At 43.8% G+C, this 14,366-nt stretch overlaps 1 protein-coding gene across 2 annotated transcripts in view; it reads left to right on the plus strand.

Moving 5' to 3' along the window:
• CORO2B (coronin 2B) overlaps positions 1 to 14,366 on the plus strand; it is a 125,701-nt gene that overhangs the window by 95,723 nt on the left and 15,612 nt on the right. For both annotated transcript variants that reach the window (XM_032764345.2, XM_075069744.1), the window contains exons 3-5: positions 814 to 930; positions 12,827 to 12,976; positions 14,202 to 14,366. In XM_032764345.2, coding sequence (XP_032620236.1) covers positions 814 to 930; positions 12,827 to 12,976; positions 14,202 to 14,366 — 432 coding nt within the window. The remainder of the gene's footprint in view (positions 1 to 813; positions 931 to 12,826; positions 12,977 to 14,201) is intronic.

Raw genomic sequence — 14,366 nt, forward strand, 5'->3', positions numbered from 1 at the left:
AGTGTTACACTACCGGATCGAAGGATGTTGCATAGCTAAAGGGAAAGGCATTTGTTGTATTGGTTTCTTTATTTACCAATAGTTCAGCAGTAGTTGCTGGCAGTGTTTTAGAATGGAAAGAACAGGAAACTTTTCCTCTAGAAAGCAAGAGGAAGGATAAAATTGCGCCACTGACCTCAGCGTGGCTGATATCTGGTTTACCATGAAATCAGGTCATTACAGCAAACATCTATTTTTGTATCTCAGATACATATTTGTCCTCGTGGTAATGGTGTTTGAATTGACCCTGCTCCATAGTGCATTTACTCTTTCAATTTACCCTGGTGATTCACCCGCACCCCCCAATTAAATCAATCTTGTGCACCAAACAGAAAATGTCAAAACTCTTTCCCTATGTCTTTCACTGTAACTGTAATACACCTGCATGTTGTAGGAGAGTTTGAACGCAAAAAAAGCTTGCTTTCTCCTCAAAGCCATCTCTTTGTTTCGAGCTAGTTCTCGATAATACCATTTGATCATTGTAGAGATGCCATGCTGTAAAATTGCTAGGAGTTGTTAGTAATATCCTGAGGAAATCAGCATCATTTAGATTTGTTTTGCACATTTAACCAGGCACGTACGAACCACAGAGAAGTAGGAGAAAATGAAATCTGATCTCTGAAGCAAGCCACAGAAAGAGAGCTGAGTTACTAAAAAGCGTATCCTCTTTGCTGACGTTTGAGTTATGCAAATAAGCTCTGCATTCTCTCTTAACATGAGTTTACTTCTTAAGATGACTAGAATTGTTGCTGAGCCTATATTTCTCCCTTACAGACTGGTCGGATAGAACCAAACTACCCAAAAGTCTGCGGTCACCAGGGCAATGTGCTTGACATCAAGTGGAATCCTTTTATTGAAAACATCATAGCTTCTTGCTCAGAAGACACCTCAGTGAGTAAAAATGATTTGAGCTGATGTCTCCTTTGACATAAAAACTTCAGCGGGAGCAGAATGTGAACATTCCTCTCAGAGGGTGGTAAAAGCGCTTTGTCAAGCTTATAGGGTTATCATAGGCTCCATCTGTCTGGAGTGAGTCATACCATGCTCACTTTATTGGCATGTAATTTTTGTCTCCTGTCATGGGCTTGGGGGAAGGTACCGACAATGAAGCAATAGAGGAGTTTGTGCTGCTAGGGATCTGATACTAGAGGGCTGGGACACTGGCTATCTTGCAAAGTGTGTATGTGGGTGAGAGAGAGAGATTTAGTTTTAATGGTTAAATAGTCACATATACAAAAATGTGAAGTGACTGGATGAGTTGACTAGCAATATGCCCCAACCATGACTCTTAGCAGGTGTTTTGTTAGTTCTACCATCTTGATTTCGATTTTTCCAAAGGGTTTTTTTGTCACTCTGGTTTCTCGTCCTCTCTGTGATCCTTGAGGAAGGGGGGATTTGATGGACAGCTTGTGGGAATGGGCTGTAATCCCAGGGGCCATATGAAAGAAGGTCCAGAAAAGAGAGCGGGGAGATAATCATGCAGCTTGAGTGGAGGGAGGATGTGGGAAAGGAGGGAGTAGAGACACATGAGCAAAAAGGCAGGAGGCAACAAAGCAACTTGAATTCATGTCGCAAAAGTAGTGACTGCCCCTTCCTCATCTCTTCATCCATCACTGGGGTCATCAGTGACCAAGGTGACCTACGGGACACAGCCTCCTTCTCCCGCACACAAATACCTGGCCTCGTGCATTTTCCCCCACTGTATAAAATGCAGGTAATGCTGCAAGCTAAGGATGGGTCAGGGGAACTGCCCCAGTAACTACAAGGAGGGAGGAAGGGAGACGGAGGGATCACTTTGGAAGAAACAAATACTTGAGACACGAATCAACCACAAGCTATTTCCAATCTTGGAATGATTTCTAGGGGCTTCTACTTCAGTCTGCTGAGAAGTAGGGCTCATGCTGAGCCACTGGCTGTCTGTGAGAGAAGGGGATGTTCCCTGCTCGCATGGTCTGCGGCGATTTCTGAACTCTTTTTTTCTGTTCACAAGAGCTCCTGTTCAGACGTCTTCCCCCACCATCACCCTTCCTGTCTCTCCCTAGCTCAGAAGGTCCCTGTGCTGAAGCATCCACATTCATCATCCATCTATAGATACTATGAACAGCAGAAATCATAAAATCATGGAATCTCAGGAGGTCATCTACTCCAACCCCTGTCTCAAAGCAGGGCCAATCCCCAACTAAATCATCCCAGCCAGGGCTTCATCAAGCCTGACCTTAAAAACCTCTAAGGAAGAAGATTCCACCACCTCCCCATTCCAGTGCTTCACCACCCTCCTAGTGAAAAAGTTTTTCCTAATATCCAGCCTAGACCTCCCCCACTGCAACTTGAGACCATTACTCCTTGTTCTGTCATCTGCTACCACTGAGAACAGCCGAGCTCCATCCTCTTTGGACCCCCCCTACAGGTAGTTGAAAGCAGCTATCAAATCCCCCCTCAGGTATCCTCCGCCTCTTGTGAGAAACGTTAAGGGGGAAGGAAGAGGAAAGAGTATTCTCTTGTTTCAAACCTCTTGCCTATTTCCCCCTTCTCAGGAGAGCTCCTCCGTCCCCAACCTAAAGATTCTGCCAGCACAGGGAGGGTCCTGAGCCAAAGGCAGACCACTCTGCCCCTCCCATAAAGCCCTAACCGAACTCCTATGTCTGATTCAACTTTGTCAAGGTCATCAGCATCCTCACAAGGGGAGGGGAGGCTTCAGTGCGTGGCTGGTGCAGACCAGATGGGGCCACCTGGCAAAGTTCCACAGGTCTCCACACTAGGCAGCTGAAAGAGGAGGGGGGCCCATGTTCCATGCAGGCTGGTGGGAAGAAGAGACTGGTAGTTGTTAAGACTGCTCAAGGAAAGGGGCATGTGCCGGAAGGAGGAGGATGGCAGATCTAGGGGAAGCACATCTATTCTACGGGTAAAAGCTGGAGAAAATTAGAAGGCTCTGGAGCTGTGTGCTGCGGTTTCGGCGGCTTGTGTTAGCATTTCTGTTGTCTTTCTTTATGCCCCCTAGAAAGCAGACACGGGTGTTTAAGTGCTTCTGATTTTACTGTGAAATTTTAAATGACACATTTACAACGAGCTCTGACCTGGTGTTTTATGTAAATCTGTAGCTGTTGTCTGGCTGAATCCAGTTCCCTCTGCTATACAGTGATGTCATTGATCGTTGTAGTAGTGTTCTTTTTATAGCCCATGCTGCAGATAAGCAATAGGGCTTGAACAAGGATGTCTTGTTTCCACCCAACAGCTATTATTAATCCTTTTACTACCAAAGACCACAGGGGCTGCAACTATGCTAGTGTCTAGAGATATATCAAGTAAGTGGGGGGAAAGGTAGTCTTACAATGTGGTGAAGACTGAGCCAGACCGTCTATTTGGCTGCTGTTTGCCTCCACTTCTTTGTTTTCTGGATACTAACATTTCCCTCTGGAATAGTGAATTGCACTAAAAAGCTGCCTCTGTACAGAGTAGCGTGTGAAGCTCAGCAGAGCAGAAATGGGAATTTGTGGTGACCCAGTTCTTACTGGTTACAGTTCTGCCTCAGTAGATCTTATAACGTCTCTATATATTAGAGAGACAAGGTCGGTGAAGGAATATCTTTTATTGGGCCAACTTGTGTTGGTGAAAAAGACAAGCTTTCGAGCTACACCGAGCTCTTATTAGTTCTGAAAAATGGAGGAGAAAATCAGTTTGGGTAGAACCAAAATAGAATTTTGGGGGGACTTTTTGGTAAATCAAAACGTCTGGTCAAGTAAAATGTTTGTTTCAGGCATTTTTAACCTTTGTAATAAGAGAAGGAAACGAAGGGTTAGACCCACAAAACTGAAAGGAGGAAGGTGCTGGTGGTGCTTTAGACCCCTTTCTCTCCTTCTATGGCCCAGTGATTCTTCAGTATTTTGTAGAAATTGGAACAGTTTCAATAGGAGATCTTGAGGGGGAGAACCCAGTAGCCCAGTGGTTAGGGTTCACATCCCAGTTCCAGAGCAGGGTGTCAAACCTAGGTTCCCACATTCCCTGGTGAGGGGTCTAACCACTGGGCTACTGTCAGAGACCCCTCCTAATCCAGCCTGAACAATCCACAGTTTTAATAATGTTGAATCGATTCATTTAGACACTTCCAGAAAAATATTTCGTTTTGACTGAAACCATTTGGTGAAATCAACACAAGATGGTAAAATGTTTTGGTCAACCCATTTTTGGTGGGGGGAAAAATGTCAGCCTAAAATGCCAGCTCTAATGCAACGTTCCAAATGTCCATTCTATGTGCTTTGCAAATGCAGCTTGTTGTTGATGCAGTAGCACCATTTGTTGTAATCACGTGTATTTGTCTCCTACTGGTGGTTCTAGCTCATGAACTTCCTTTGTCACAATACAGTTTTAATTTGCGGGGTGCTTTACAAACACGGACACTATGCTGGAGGCCCAAGTCAAACCTAATGTAAGTAGGTGTTAAAGGCTACGTATGGCAATTTCCTTGTGTCATGGTTCTCTATCCACTTAAAAAAATGCACTGAAATTGCACCACCCCTACTGCTGAATTACCGAATAAATTCTATTTGTCCTGTGTTCAGTTTCTGAACTGCCTACTTTTGCGTCAGAGTGACCTCATTCTAGGATAGATGGGCAACTAGGAAGCTGCCTAAAACATGAACGTTATAAGCAGGCGACTGCAAAAATGTTAATTGTGGGACCCTATTACAGTAACATTAAAGATGATGTCACTGTACCATAAACAGGAGGGCAAACTTGCTACCACGTTGCAAATTACCAGGCACAGCCTGTCAGCGGCATGGGTGCTTGGTGCCCCGTATCAGAGCACCAGAGTTTCCTTTGGGGGGGAGACACCCATTCCTTCTTGGGGTCTGATCACAGCCTGAGAGAGACTTCAGAGTGTTTAAAAGCTGGCTGACCTTTATGGTCTAGATCCCTTCCCAGAACTCTCACAGTTGCTACTCCACCCCAGAGCTTTCTTAATGATTAGTTTAATCAGAGGAGACGATATACACCTCCGTAAACATCTCTCCAGAGGCTAGTAAAAGAACAAACCAACCCCCGCACCAGTAGAACAGGTGCATATTGTGCAATAGGCAGGTCACACACTGCAGAGTCGCATTTTGTTTTTGTTACTTGTTCATGACATGAACACCTGTCACAGGTTGACAGTTCTCTTGATCTACTTTGTGGCGGGCTTCCAAGTTGAATTCTTAGACCGCTCTCGTTATCCAGATTGCTAGCTAAGGAAATGAGGAGGCGAATGTGTTCTATGTCCAAAGAACATCCCAACGTTTCAGAAAATGAGATCATTGGAACAAAGCTCACCCTAAAAATTTGCATTGCAGTAACCACTTTAGCTTCCCATTTGGACTCCTTACCAAAGAGGGAAGACCACTTGCAGTTATCACCACTGAGATTCTGGGATGGAATCCAGACCAGTGAGGAATTATCACCACCTGTCTTGCAACCTTCGGTGCCTCACAATGATTTGCTGCTGTAGCTGCTAACCTGGGCTCCTCACAAACAGCCTGCAGGTCACACCCTAAGTGTCTGGATATAGCTGCAGCCCTGGTCCATCAGTGATCCCAGTAATCTCTCAGCAGCACACCACTCACACTCTGGCTTGCACCAGCCTCGGTGACTTCTTGCAAGGTGGCCCCAAGGCAGTCTCAGTTCCCGATTTTCCCAAACCATGTGTTCTGCACTGTCTAGCTTTCTCCTGGACAGGTCAGTTATTAAGATCCATTGCCCCTTTAAGGAGTCAATATCCAACAGTTTCTCCTTTAGGTCGACTTACCTAACACAACAGTGGGTTGGTTTAGATTAAAAATAAAACAGGTTTATTAACAAAAGAAGATGGAGCTTTAAGTGAATTCATGTGTAAGAGATTATGTTAGAAATGGTTACAAGCAAATCAAAGTGAAAACATGGGTCTAAAAGTCTAAAATTTAATCTAGCAAGGTTTGGTTTGAGGCTTTGTTCAAGCTGGCTGTTCTCACCCGTGGTCATCCAGCAAGATGCTAACTGACTTCTCCTTGGTCAGGATCTCTCCCAGAGCCCCAAAGGTACAGGCCCCTTTGTCTTCATATGGGAAAGAGAGAACTTGGGGTCTTTCTTTTATACTCCACTGAACCTTTGAAGTTGATGCTTCTGATGGTTACCCCTCAATGCAAAGTTTATTCAGACAGTGAGGAAGGTGACATGCAGCCTGGTGGTAAAGGAGTGCCCTGCTCTCTCATAGAACAATAGGGTTGGAAGGGACCTCAGGAGGCCCTGCTGAAAACAGGACCAATCCCCAGACAGATTCTTGCACCCAGATCCCTAAATGGCCCCTTCAAGGATTGAGCTCAGAACTCCGGGTTTAGCAGGCCAATGCTCAAATCACTGAGCTATCCTTCCCCTCCTTCTCACTTGTGTTTGCTGACATGGTCTCCTGCCATCTTCAGTACCCCCTTTACTATTTATAATTTGAGATAAAGGCATTCCTTTGTCTAGAAGAAATAGGGTTGCCAACCCTCCAGGATGGTCCTGGAGTCTCCAGGAATTAAAGATTAATCTTTAATTGAAGGTTATATCATGTGATGAAACCTCCAGAAATATTTCCAGCCAGAACTGGCAACCCTAAGGATAGACCTGCTTAACAACTTTTGCCAAGCTGAGGGATTTTGTGTGCTAATAACATCATACAGGAGGATTTCATAACTTTATATATAAATGTTGCTACATACAGTTCACCATGATATTACTGACCAGTGAGTTAATAGTTTTCAAATGATGCCACACAAGGCATATTTTGTACAAAGATGATTACAGTGGTGTGACTACAGGGGTGCTTTTGGTCAATCCACCTTCTACAGCAGGGGTCGGCAACCTTTCAGAAGTGCTGTGCCGAGTCTTCAGTTATTGACTCTAATTGAAGGTTTCGCATGCCAGTAATACATTTTAACGTTTTTAGAAGATCTCTCTCTCTAAGTCTGTAATATAGAACTAAACTATTGCTGTTTGGAAAGTAAATAAGGTTTTTAAAATGTTTAAGAAGCTTCATTTAAAGTTAAATTAAAATCCGGAGCCCCCCGGACGGGTGGCCAGGACCCGGACAGGGTGGGTGCCACTGCAAATCAGCTCGCATGCCGTGCCATACCCCTGTTCTACAGGATGATAGAAAATCGGAACTAACTTTGAAGATCTGGACCCTTAGTATACCTAAATGAGAGTCAAGCCTCAGATGTCCCAGCTAACAGGAGCCACTACATTAGCTGGCAGCCCCCAAAGGACAGAGGTGAGCATGGGGGAGGGGAGGCACTTGGAGTCATATGTCCTCCCCCGCCCCCCCAGTTGCTGCTTGGCTTGTACTGAGCATGCTCAGTAGCATCTGCTGAAGCCGCAGCCCTCACTCTGGTGCCCCGAATTGGCAGGTACACGTCATCTGCCAAAGGAGGACATTTAGGCTATTACCATTTTGTGAGTGAACTTCATGGAGTTATTCTTCCAATATTTACTGACATTTGTGGGCTCTTTTATCTATTTCACTAGCATCAACAATGTGTATTCCTTCCAGTTAGTCAGCTTGGCCTCGTGAACACTTGAAGTCCATTATTTAAAGATAAACACTCCCTCTCTCTTTAACACAAACATTCATTGAAATGTGCAAATCCCGCCCCCCTCCTGTGCATTTTACAGGGGAGCCTAAAGGATGTTAAAGCTCTGCACAACTGACTCACTAATCCATATTACTTTGGTACCTGTTAAGTACCATTTGTTTTGTAGCTTGCCAAGGGTCAGATTCTGCTCTCAGATCCAGTGTTGTAAATCTGGGGTAACCCCGTTAACCTGGATATTCAGCAGTGTAAATGTCAGAATTTGGACCAGCAGGTTCAGTCTCTGGAATTTAGCATAATCACTGGAATACTCGTGGGACTTGAGATTAAAATGCCAGCAGGCTCAACCGGCCTAAAGTCAAGCTTTCCCTCTGGACCTTACCCATGATTAGCACAAACACTTTTGTTTTACTGTTTTTTATAAAGTATCTAGAGGTTTTTATGAATGCTGGAAGTATGTCAGTTAATTTGCCAATTCCTCTCTGCCTTAAACACCATGGCCTGATTCCAATCTCCTTTGCGCTAGTGTAAATCTGGAGTAACTCCATTTAAAGCAGTGGAGCTACACTGCTCTACAACAGGTGTAAATGAGAGGGCAAGCAGGCCTATGTGTTTCTGTTTATATCAGTACCTGACCACCCATGCTTGAGGGGGAGACCCTCTTCATCTCTTGTTCATTCCAGTAGCTTATTTCTTTAATACTCAGTAACTTGGATTTTGTGGTATACAGATGTCTCTCCTTGCATGCTTTCTCCATACCGCAAATCTCCACTGGTTCTTAGGATCATCTATTTGATTCAAATTAGGCTTTTCAAGTCTCCCATATATTGTCCTCATCTTTCAATTAGTCTTTCATTCTCTATGTACCGTCTCATTTGGTGCAATCCAGAGATCAATGCCTTCTGCATCTTAAAGTAGAAAACAGGCCAGGGCTTAAAACCAGCTGTAGAATCATATGTTTGTGTGGATCTTCCACATCAGCAAACTAACAAGTTCGGGGCCATACTCCAGTATCCTCTCTCCTCTCAGACAGTCAGTCCTGTTTGATAGGCTGTAGTACTGACCCTCCAGGTGGCATGCTCCATTCTTCCTTACACTACACTGTGCCGTCTTTGGAAAATAGCTTCTCCCACAAATTTGCCCACCCCTGAGATGCACCATTTTGGTCCTAGCAGAGACGATGATTTTTACAGCTTCATTTTTGTCGGTCTGCAAGTAGCCTGAGCTTTTTTGTAACCATCTCTCTGACTCACATGTTATGCATTCCATCAGACACAGATAAAACAGGCTTCTTGCAAATATTTTATCCAGGGCATTGGATCAGCTTTGTCCGTAATGCTCTGAAAAATTGCCTCTTGAAGATTCAAACACTGTCCCATTAGCTTGAGAATAGCTCTCCACCAAACTCATTATCAAGTGGGTCCCCAGAATACCACGGTCTTCTCCCCCTTAGCTCCTCTAATTGCTTAGTGTTCATCCTGAATTCTCTCGAGTGATGCCAAATACCAGAATTCTCCAAAATGTAACCAACTCTCCTTTTAAAAAAAAACAAAAAAAACCTTTGACTTGCTCTCCCTCCTGCTCTCTTTCACCAGCATTTCCCTAGTTATCATCCTGTCCCTTCTCCAGTTCACTCAGCCTCCAGCATGTACAGCTGGTCCTCCTTTCTGCTCTCACTCCCTCCGGGCCTAAATCCAGCCATGCGTTATGAGTGAGACTCATTCCTTGATCTTTCTGAGCATATTAACTTGTCTTTCTAAATCTGAAATCTGATCTCAGTTCTGCAGCTAAATAAGGGGATGCTCTTAGTTTTTTTCTTAGCCTTATCTAATCGGGTTTTCCCATGAATGAAGCAAAATGCAGGGCTATTTCAGAAAGATGCATTCCTTGCTTTCATTCTTGCCTCATTTAGATCTTTAAAATAAAAAGAAGCCAGTTTATTTCCTTGCTCCTCCTCCCGAATCACGGTGGCAAAAAGGCACTTTTTCTTTTCTGAGTTCTTGCGATACCTTCTCGATGATTAAATTTAAGGAATAAAACTGCATGATTTCGCAACGAATGCACCTTGTTAGCAAAGCTTGCACTTGCAGGGAACTTCAGGAAACCAAACAGAACAAAATGTTCCTCTCTTTAACTTTTGTGTTGATAACACCAGCAATAAACTTTGCCATCCATGCAGCGTGTGTACAGTAAATGACAGCTGTGTTTTGCTGCCTCTATACCAAAGGAGTAAATATTTCTCATTCTTCTCTGCCTTGTTCTAGGGATGTAGCCGAACTCCAAGGAACTGACACAGGAAGTTGTGAACAATCTATTAAACAAAACCTCCCCAGGGCTGAGAGAGAAATGCAGGCCATAGGGTGACCAGACAGCAAATGTGAAAAATCAAGACAGGGAGTGGGGGTAATAGGAGCGTATATAAGAAAAAGACCCAAAAATCAGGACTGTCCCTGCTGCAGTTTGCTGTGTGCTGTACAAAAAGAAGCACAATCTCTTGTTGTACCTGCTAAGATGCAACTAGGGGGAAAACTCCGATCAGCCCTAGTTATCTCAAGGTGAAAAATAGTTGCAATACTTCTAGTGCTTTTTTAAATAAAATATTTTCCCTCTGTAAAGGTGACTCCAAGCATCCAGCTATTTTCAGGGGAGAGTCTGTCTCACTCCAAACAATCTCAATGGATCCTTCTGTTGAACCAGTGAAATAGCCTTTAACATCCTAGCTAAACTTTAGAATAATTTATTTCTAATCTCTCTCTTGAGTTTGTGTTTCTCCTACTTGACAGATCTCCCCCGCCCCAATCCCCAAAGATATGTTTCCTGTTTTATAGTCAGAGGCCAGCTAAAATGGCTGCTTGTATTTGAACTGCTCCTTCCAATCAAGTAATAGCAAAACTCGCCTAGACTTCATTGAGAACAGGCCTGCTGAATCCTTTGGTGTTGGTCAGAGTAGTGGCTTTGGAAGAAGGTGACTCCTTTACTCCAACAAAACTTCCCCGAAGTTAGAAGAGGAGACACCAGCCCGTGGCCTTCTCTGGTTCTGGTGTCTGTTCAGCACATCTCTACTGCTATTAGCTCAATTCAGTGTGGCATGACAAGCAACACATGTGTTGGCAGAGTGCAGGGAAAAGCCAGCGGTGTCTGTCAGGGCATACTGTGTTTGGGGGTTGATCAGGTGTCCATTTATCATTACTGTCCATTCCAGATCTGCTGGTCGTCTGGATAATATAGAAAGAAAAACTACATTGAAACACCAAACTGCCTTCCTAGACTCTTACAGTAGAGGCAAACAGCAAACTAAATTGATTGTACAATGCATGTGATGTTACCTGGCTGTTTTAATGGGAACCTTAATTTTGCTGTAATATGGAGTTGCTATGAGAAATACAACTTTGCACATGGGATGAAAACATTCAGTAGGAGCAGTCTGTGGTCAGGGGGGAAATAACTAGAGTGCAGTGATTTAGCCTGCTGATCTGAACTATGCAAGTGTATGTGCAAGACCTGCTCTCAGTACTCCAAAAACCCAGATATTCCAAGCACTTGTACAAAGCTACATGAGTTTCAGTATGTCCACGCCTTCAGATATCCGTGCAAGGTGGGTGGATGGCATGATGGCGCTGAACATGCCACTCTGAATTAACCAAATGATCTAGGTCTGCAAATCTTGATAAGTTGTCCCCTGAGCACTGCAGACAATGGTAATGCTCTGCAGAAGAGAAATCAAAAGACATTCAGGTGAACTGGAGAACCTAAAGACCAAAAGGCTGATACAAGGGTCAGATTCACACCAGTGACCTGCAATAGAGAGGAAAGAACTTCTCTGCCATTTTAACTGAGGAGGAGGGGAGAAGCCTTCGGCTCACCTCTTCTCTCTGTCTGTTGTCTCTTTTATCCAGCAGACACTCCTAACTGGGATTTTATCCCCCAAGTGCTATGGAGGCCAATGGGGGGTGAGATTGTCAAAAGCACTGAGAACTGGCCTAACTCTACTGCCGTTAAAAGTCAATGGCACTTTCACAGCCATTGGTGGCCCCTTTTTAATAACAACCACAGAAACACTAATCCTGCTATGATGTAATAAACTCTCCACATTGTTTTCCTTTAGTACAGAAGTTTAATGGGCCAAACTCGCCCCTCTAGCTCTGCTGAAGTCTGCGGTGTTACAGCCGGGGTAAATTTGTTCTAGTGCATGTACATTTGCTCCTCTTCACAAGGTTAGAGGCAGCTGAGCCAACGCATGCCTTTATATTTTGATATGATCACGTAAAGAAACAATCATTCTTTTTGTTAAGTTAGTGATTGAAAGGCGGATTTAATGAACTATAGAACCTCGGGTCAAGGATGCCACTCTGTTATATCAGACCAATATTGGGGGTGGCTCATATATTTGAACCTAAACAGTGTGAACCACAAGGGTCCCTTTTAGTTAAAACTGAGTTACAGGTGGCAAAACAAGTTCATCACATAACAACCTGATCTAGTTTGCTACCAGTATGTCTGATGCCTGCTAATACACTGTCCTTTATCGTGCACTGCTAGCATGACTTTAACAGAGGAGTATATTCAGTTCTTTCTATTAAGTAATTAGTATCTTTTCTAAGGGGACCAAGTCTTGAAGTCCTTAGTAGTGATTCCTTAAGAAGGTCATCTGAGACAAATTGGATTGATTTTTCCTTCCTGTTAGATGTGTTTGTGCAGATAGGGGGATGGTGTGTTTTTTAACTGCTGTTTTTAGAGTATTCTATTTCCTGCCTCTTTCAAGAACTTTCTTTTGCTGTCAATTATGGGAAGAACTCTGAAAATTTTGTGCTATTAGCTCTTTGACAGTCCCATTGCATTCAGTGGGCTTCCTGTGGTATCTCCCGTTATTTACAGGACTAGATCTTGCATGAGGTCTTCATTGAAGAGAATCAGATACTGGCTGCTTCCCAGGGCCAGCTAACTATTGGGGCGTGGAGAGGGGATGAAGGAGATGGAAGGAGGGAACAAACATGCACATGGGCATGAAGGGATGGCACACGAGTGTTGCCATTAGGCATAGTCAGGTCTATTTTTAATTCCCTTCTGGCATTTGGAGACCAAGTAGATGGAATTTAGTCAATGAAGATTTCCCGCACATGCCAAGTGGAGAGAACAAGACTCTTACAAGCCTCTAAAATAAGGACAAAGGTTTTTCCTCCCAATAACTTTTGCTCATCCTGTTCTTTCAGGTCCGGATATGGGAAATCCCAGAGGGCGGCTTGAAGCAGAACATGACCGAAGCTGTTCTAGAGCTCTTTGGCCACAGCCGACGGGTCGGCCTCGTTGAATGGCACCCGACCACCAACAATATCTTGTTCAGTGCAGGATATGACTATAAGGTGAACTATTCTGGAGGATTCCTACTAAATCCTCAGCTGTAGTTGGAGATGAGCATTTATTAAGGCCATGTGTGGCTTTAAAGGGTAAAATCACAGATGGACTCACTGTTTGTTTGGCAGTAGTTTCTCTAATAGTCACAGTTTATCCTCAGATCTTTCTTCCGATCTCTGTCTCTGCTTTAGAAGTGTCAGTACATGAGATGGAAATGCATTTGAGATCAGAGGTTCTTTTGCTGATGGTTTAGAGTATTTCTCTGCATATGCCTTTAACCTTAATGGGAATTCCCTATTGTCTGAATAATATTCCATGCCATATCTGTGTCAGATTATAGCTTCCCCAATTCATGTTGTGTCCTACCTAATCTTAATGACTTGCTTGCTTCATAATGGTTATATAAAACAAAAGTACAAGACTATAGTTAGCACTGAAAATTTTTCTCTAGTGGATTTTTGAAAGGATTCTTCTACGTTGGCCAATCGTCACAGATCATTCCTGTTTCTGACTAAGGTGCGGATCTACTCTGAAAAGGAACTGTAAAAATGGCCTCAAGGAGTTCCACGTGTATTGTCTCCCTGACTCCATCGCAGTTTTGCTCACTTCATAGATAAGATGTAATGAGAGGTGTCATTCGGACTGTAAAACGCTTACTCCTGGCGGTCATACGTCATTAACAATGGAACCCAGGTTGAGTTTGCAGGGCTGGCCGTTATCTTATAAATAAAAAAAAACAAACTGTGATTCTTCTGAGCCAAGGTTGGCATGAAATTCAATGAGATAATGAACATGGAACCCTATGGTGCCATTTTCAGTCATTTCTGAGAGTAGGCTTGACCCAGAGAGATTCTTTATCTTCCTCCGTGTAATACAAAAAATGGCATTAAGAAGTGGGTACAATTATCACAGTCTGTCCTGCCGGTGGCAATAACTGCATGGAGTGCAAAAGAGAGGCTTGTTTCTCAAGGGCTGGGTTCCGATAACTTTATTCACATTAAAGCAAAGGGACCACTTGTGAAATTAGATGACATATGAGTAGGGGGACTGGAATTTGGCTCCAAATTAGCAGTACATTTAAAATACCGAGCCAGAAATTTGGAAAACGTGGCCTTACATGCATGTGCGTTTCCAGGCAGTCTGTACCCTGGAGTTATGACTATGTCCCCCCATCCCACCCTTGCAACTAGCAGCAGCATCAATGCTAACTTAATTATGCCCCATTTCCCTCAGGTTCTGATCTGGAACCTGGACATTGGAGAGCCCGTGAAGATGATAGATTGTCATACAGATGTCATTCTCTGTATGTCCTTCAATACCGACGGCAGCCTGCTGTCTACCACCTGCAAAGACAAGAAGCTGCGAGTCATTGAGCCACGTTCGGGCAAAGTCCTTCAG

This window comes from Chelonoidis abingdonii, chromosome 9, assembly GCF_003597395.2.
Source record: "Chelonoidis abingdonii isolate Lonesome George chromosome 9, CheloAbing_2.0, whole genome shotgun sequence".
Lineage (NCBI taxonomy): Eukaryota > Metazoa > Chordata > Testudines > Testudinidae > Chelonoidis > Chelonoidis abingdonii.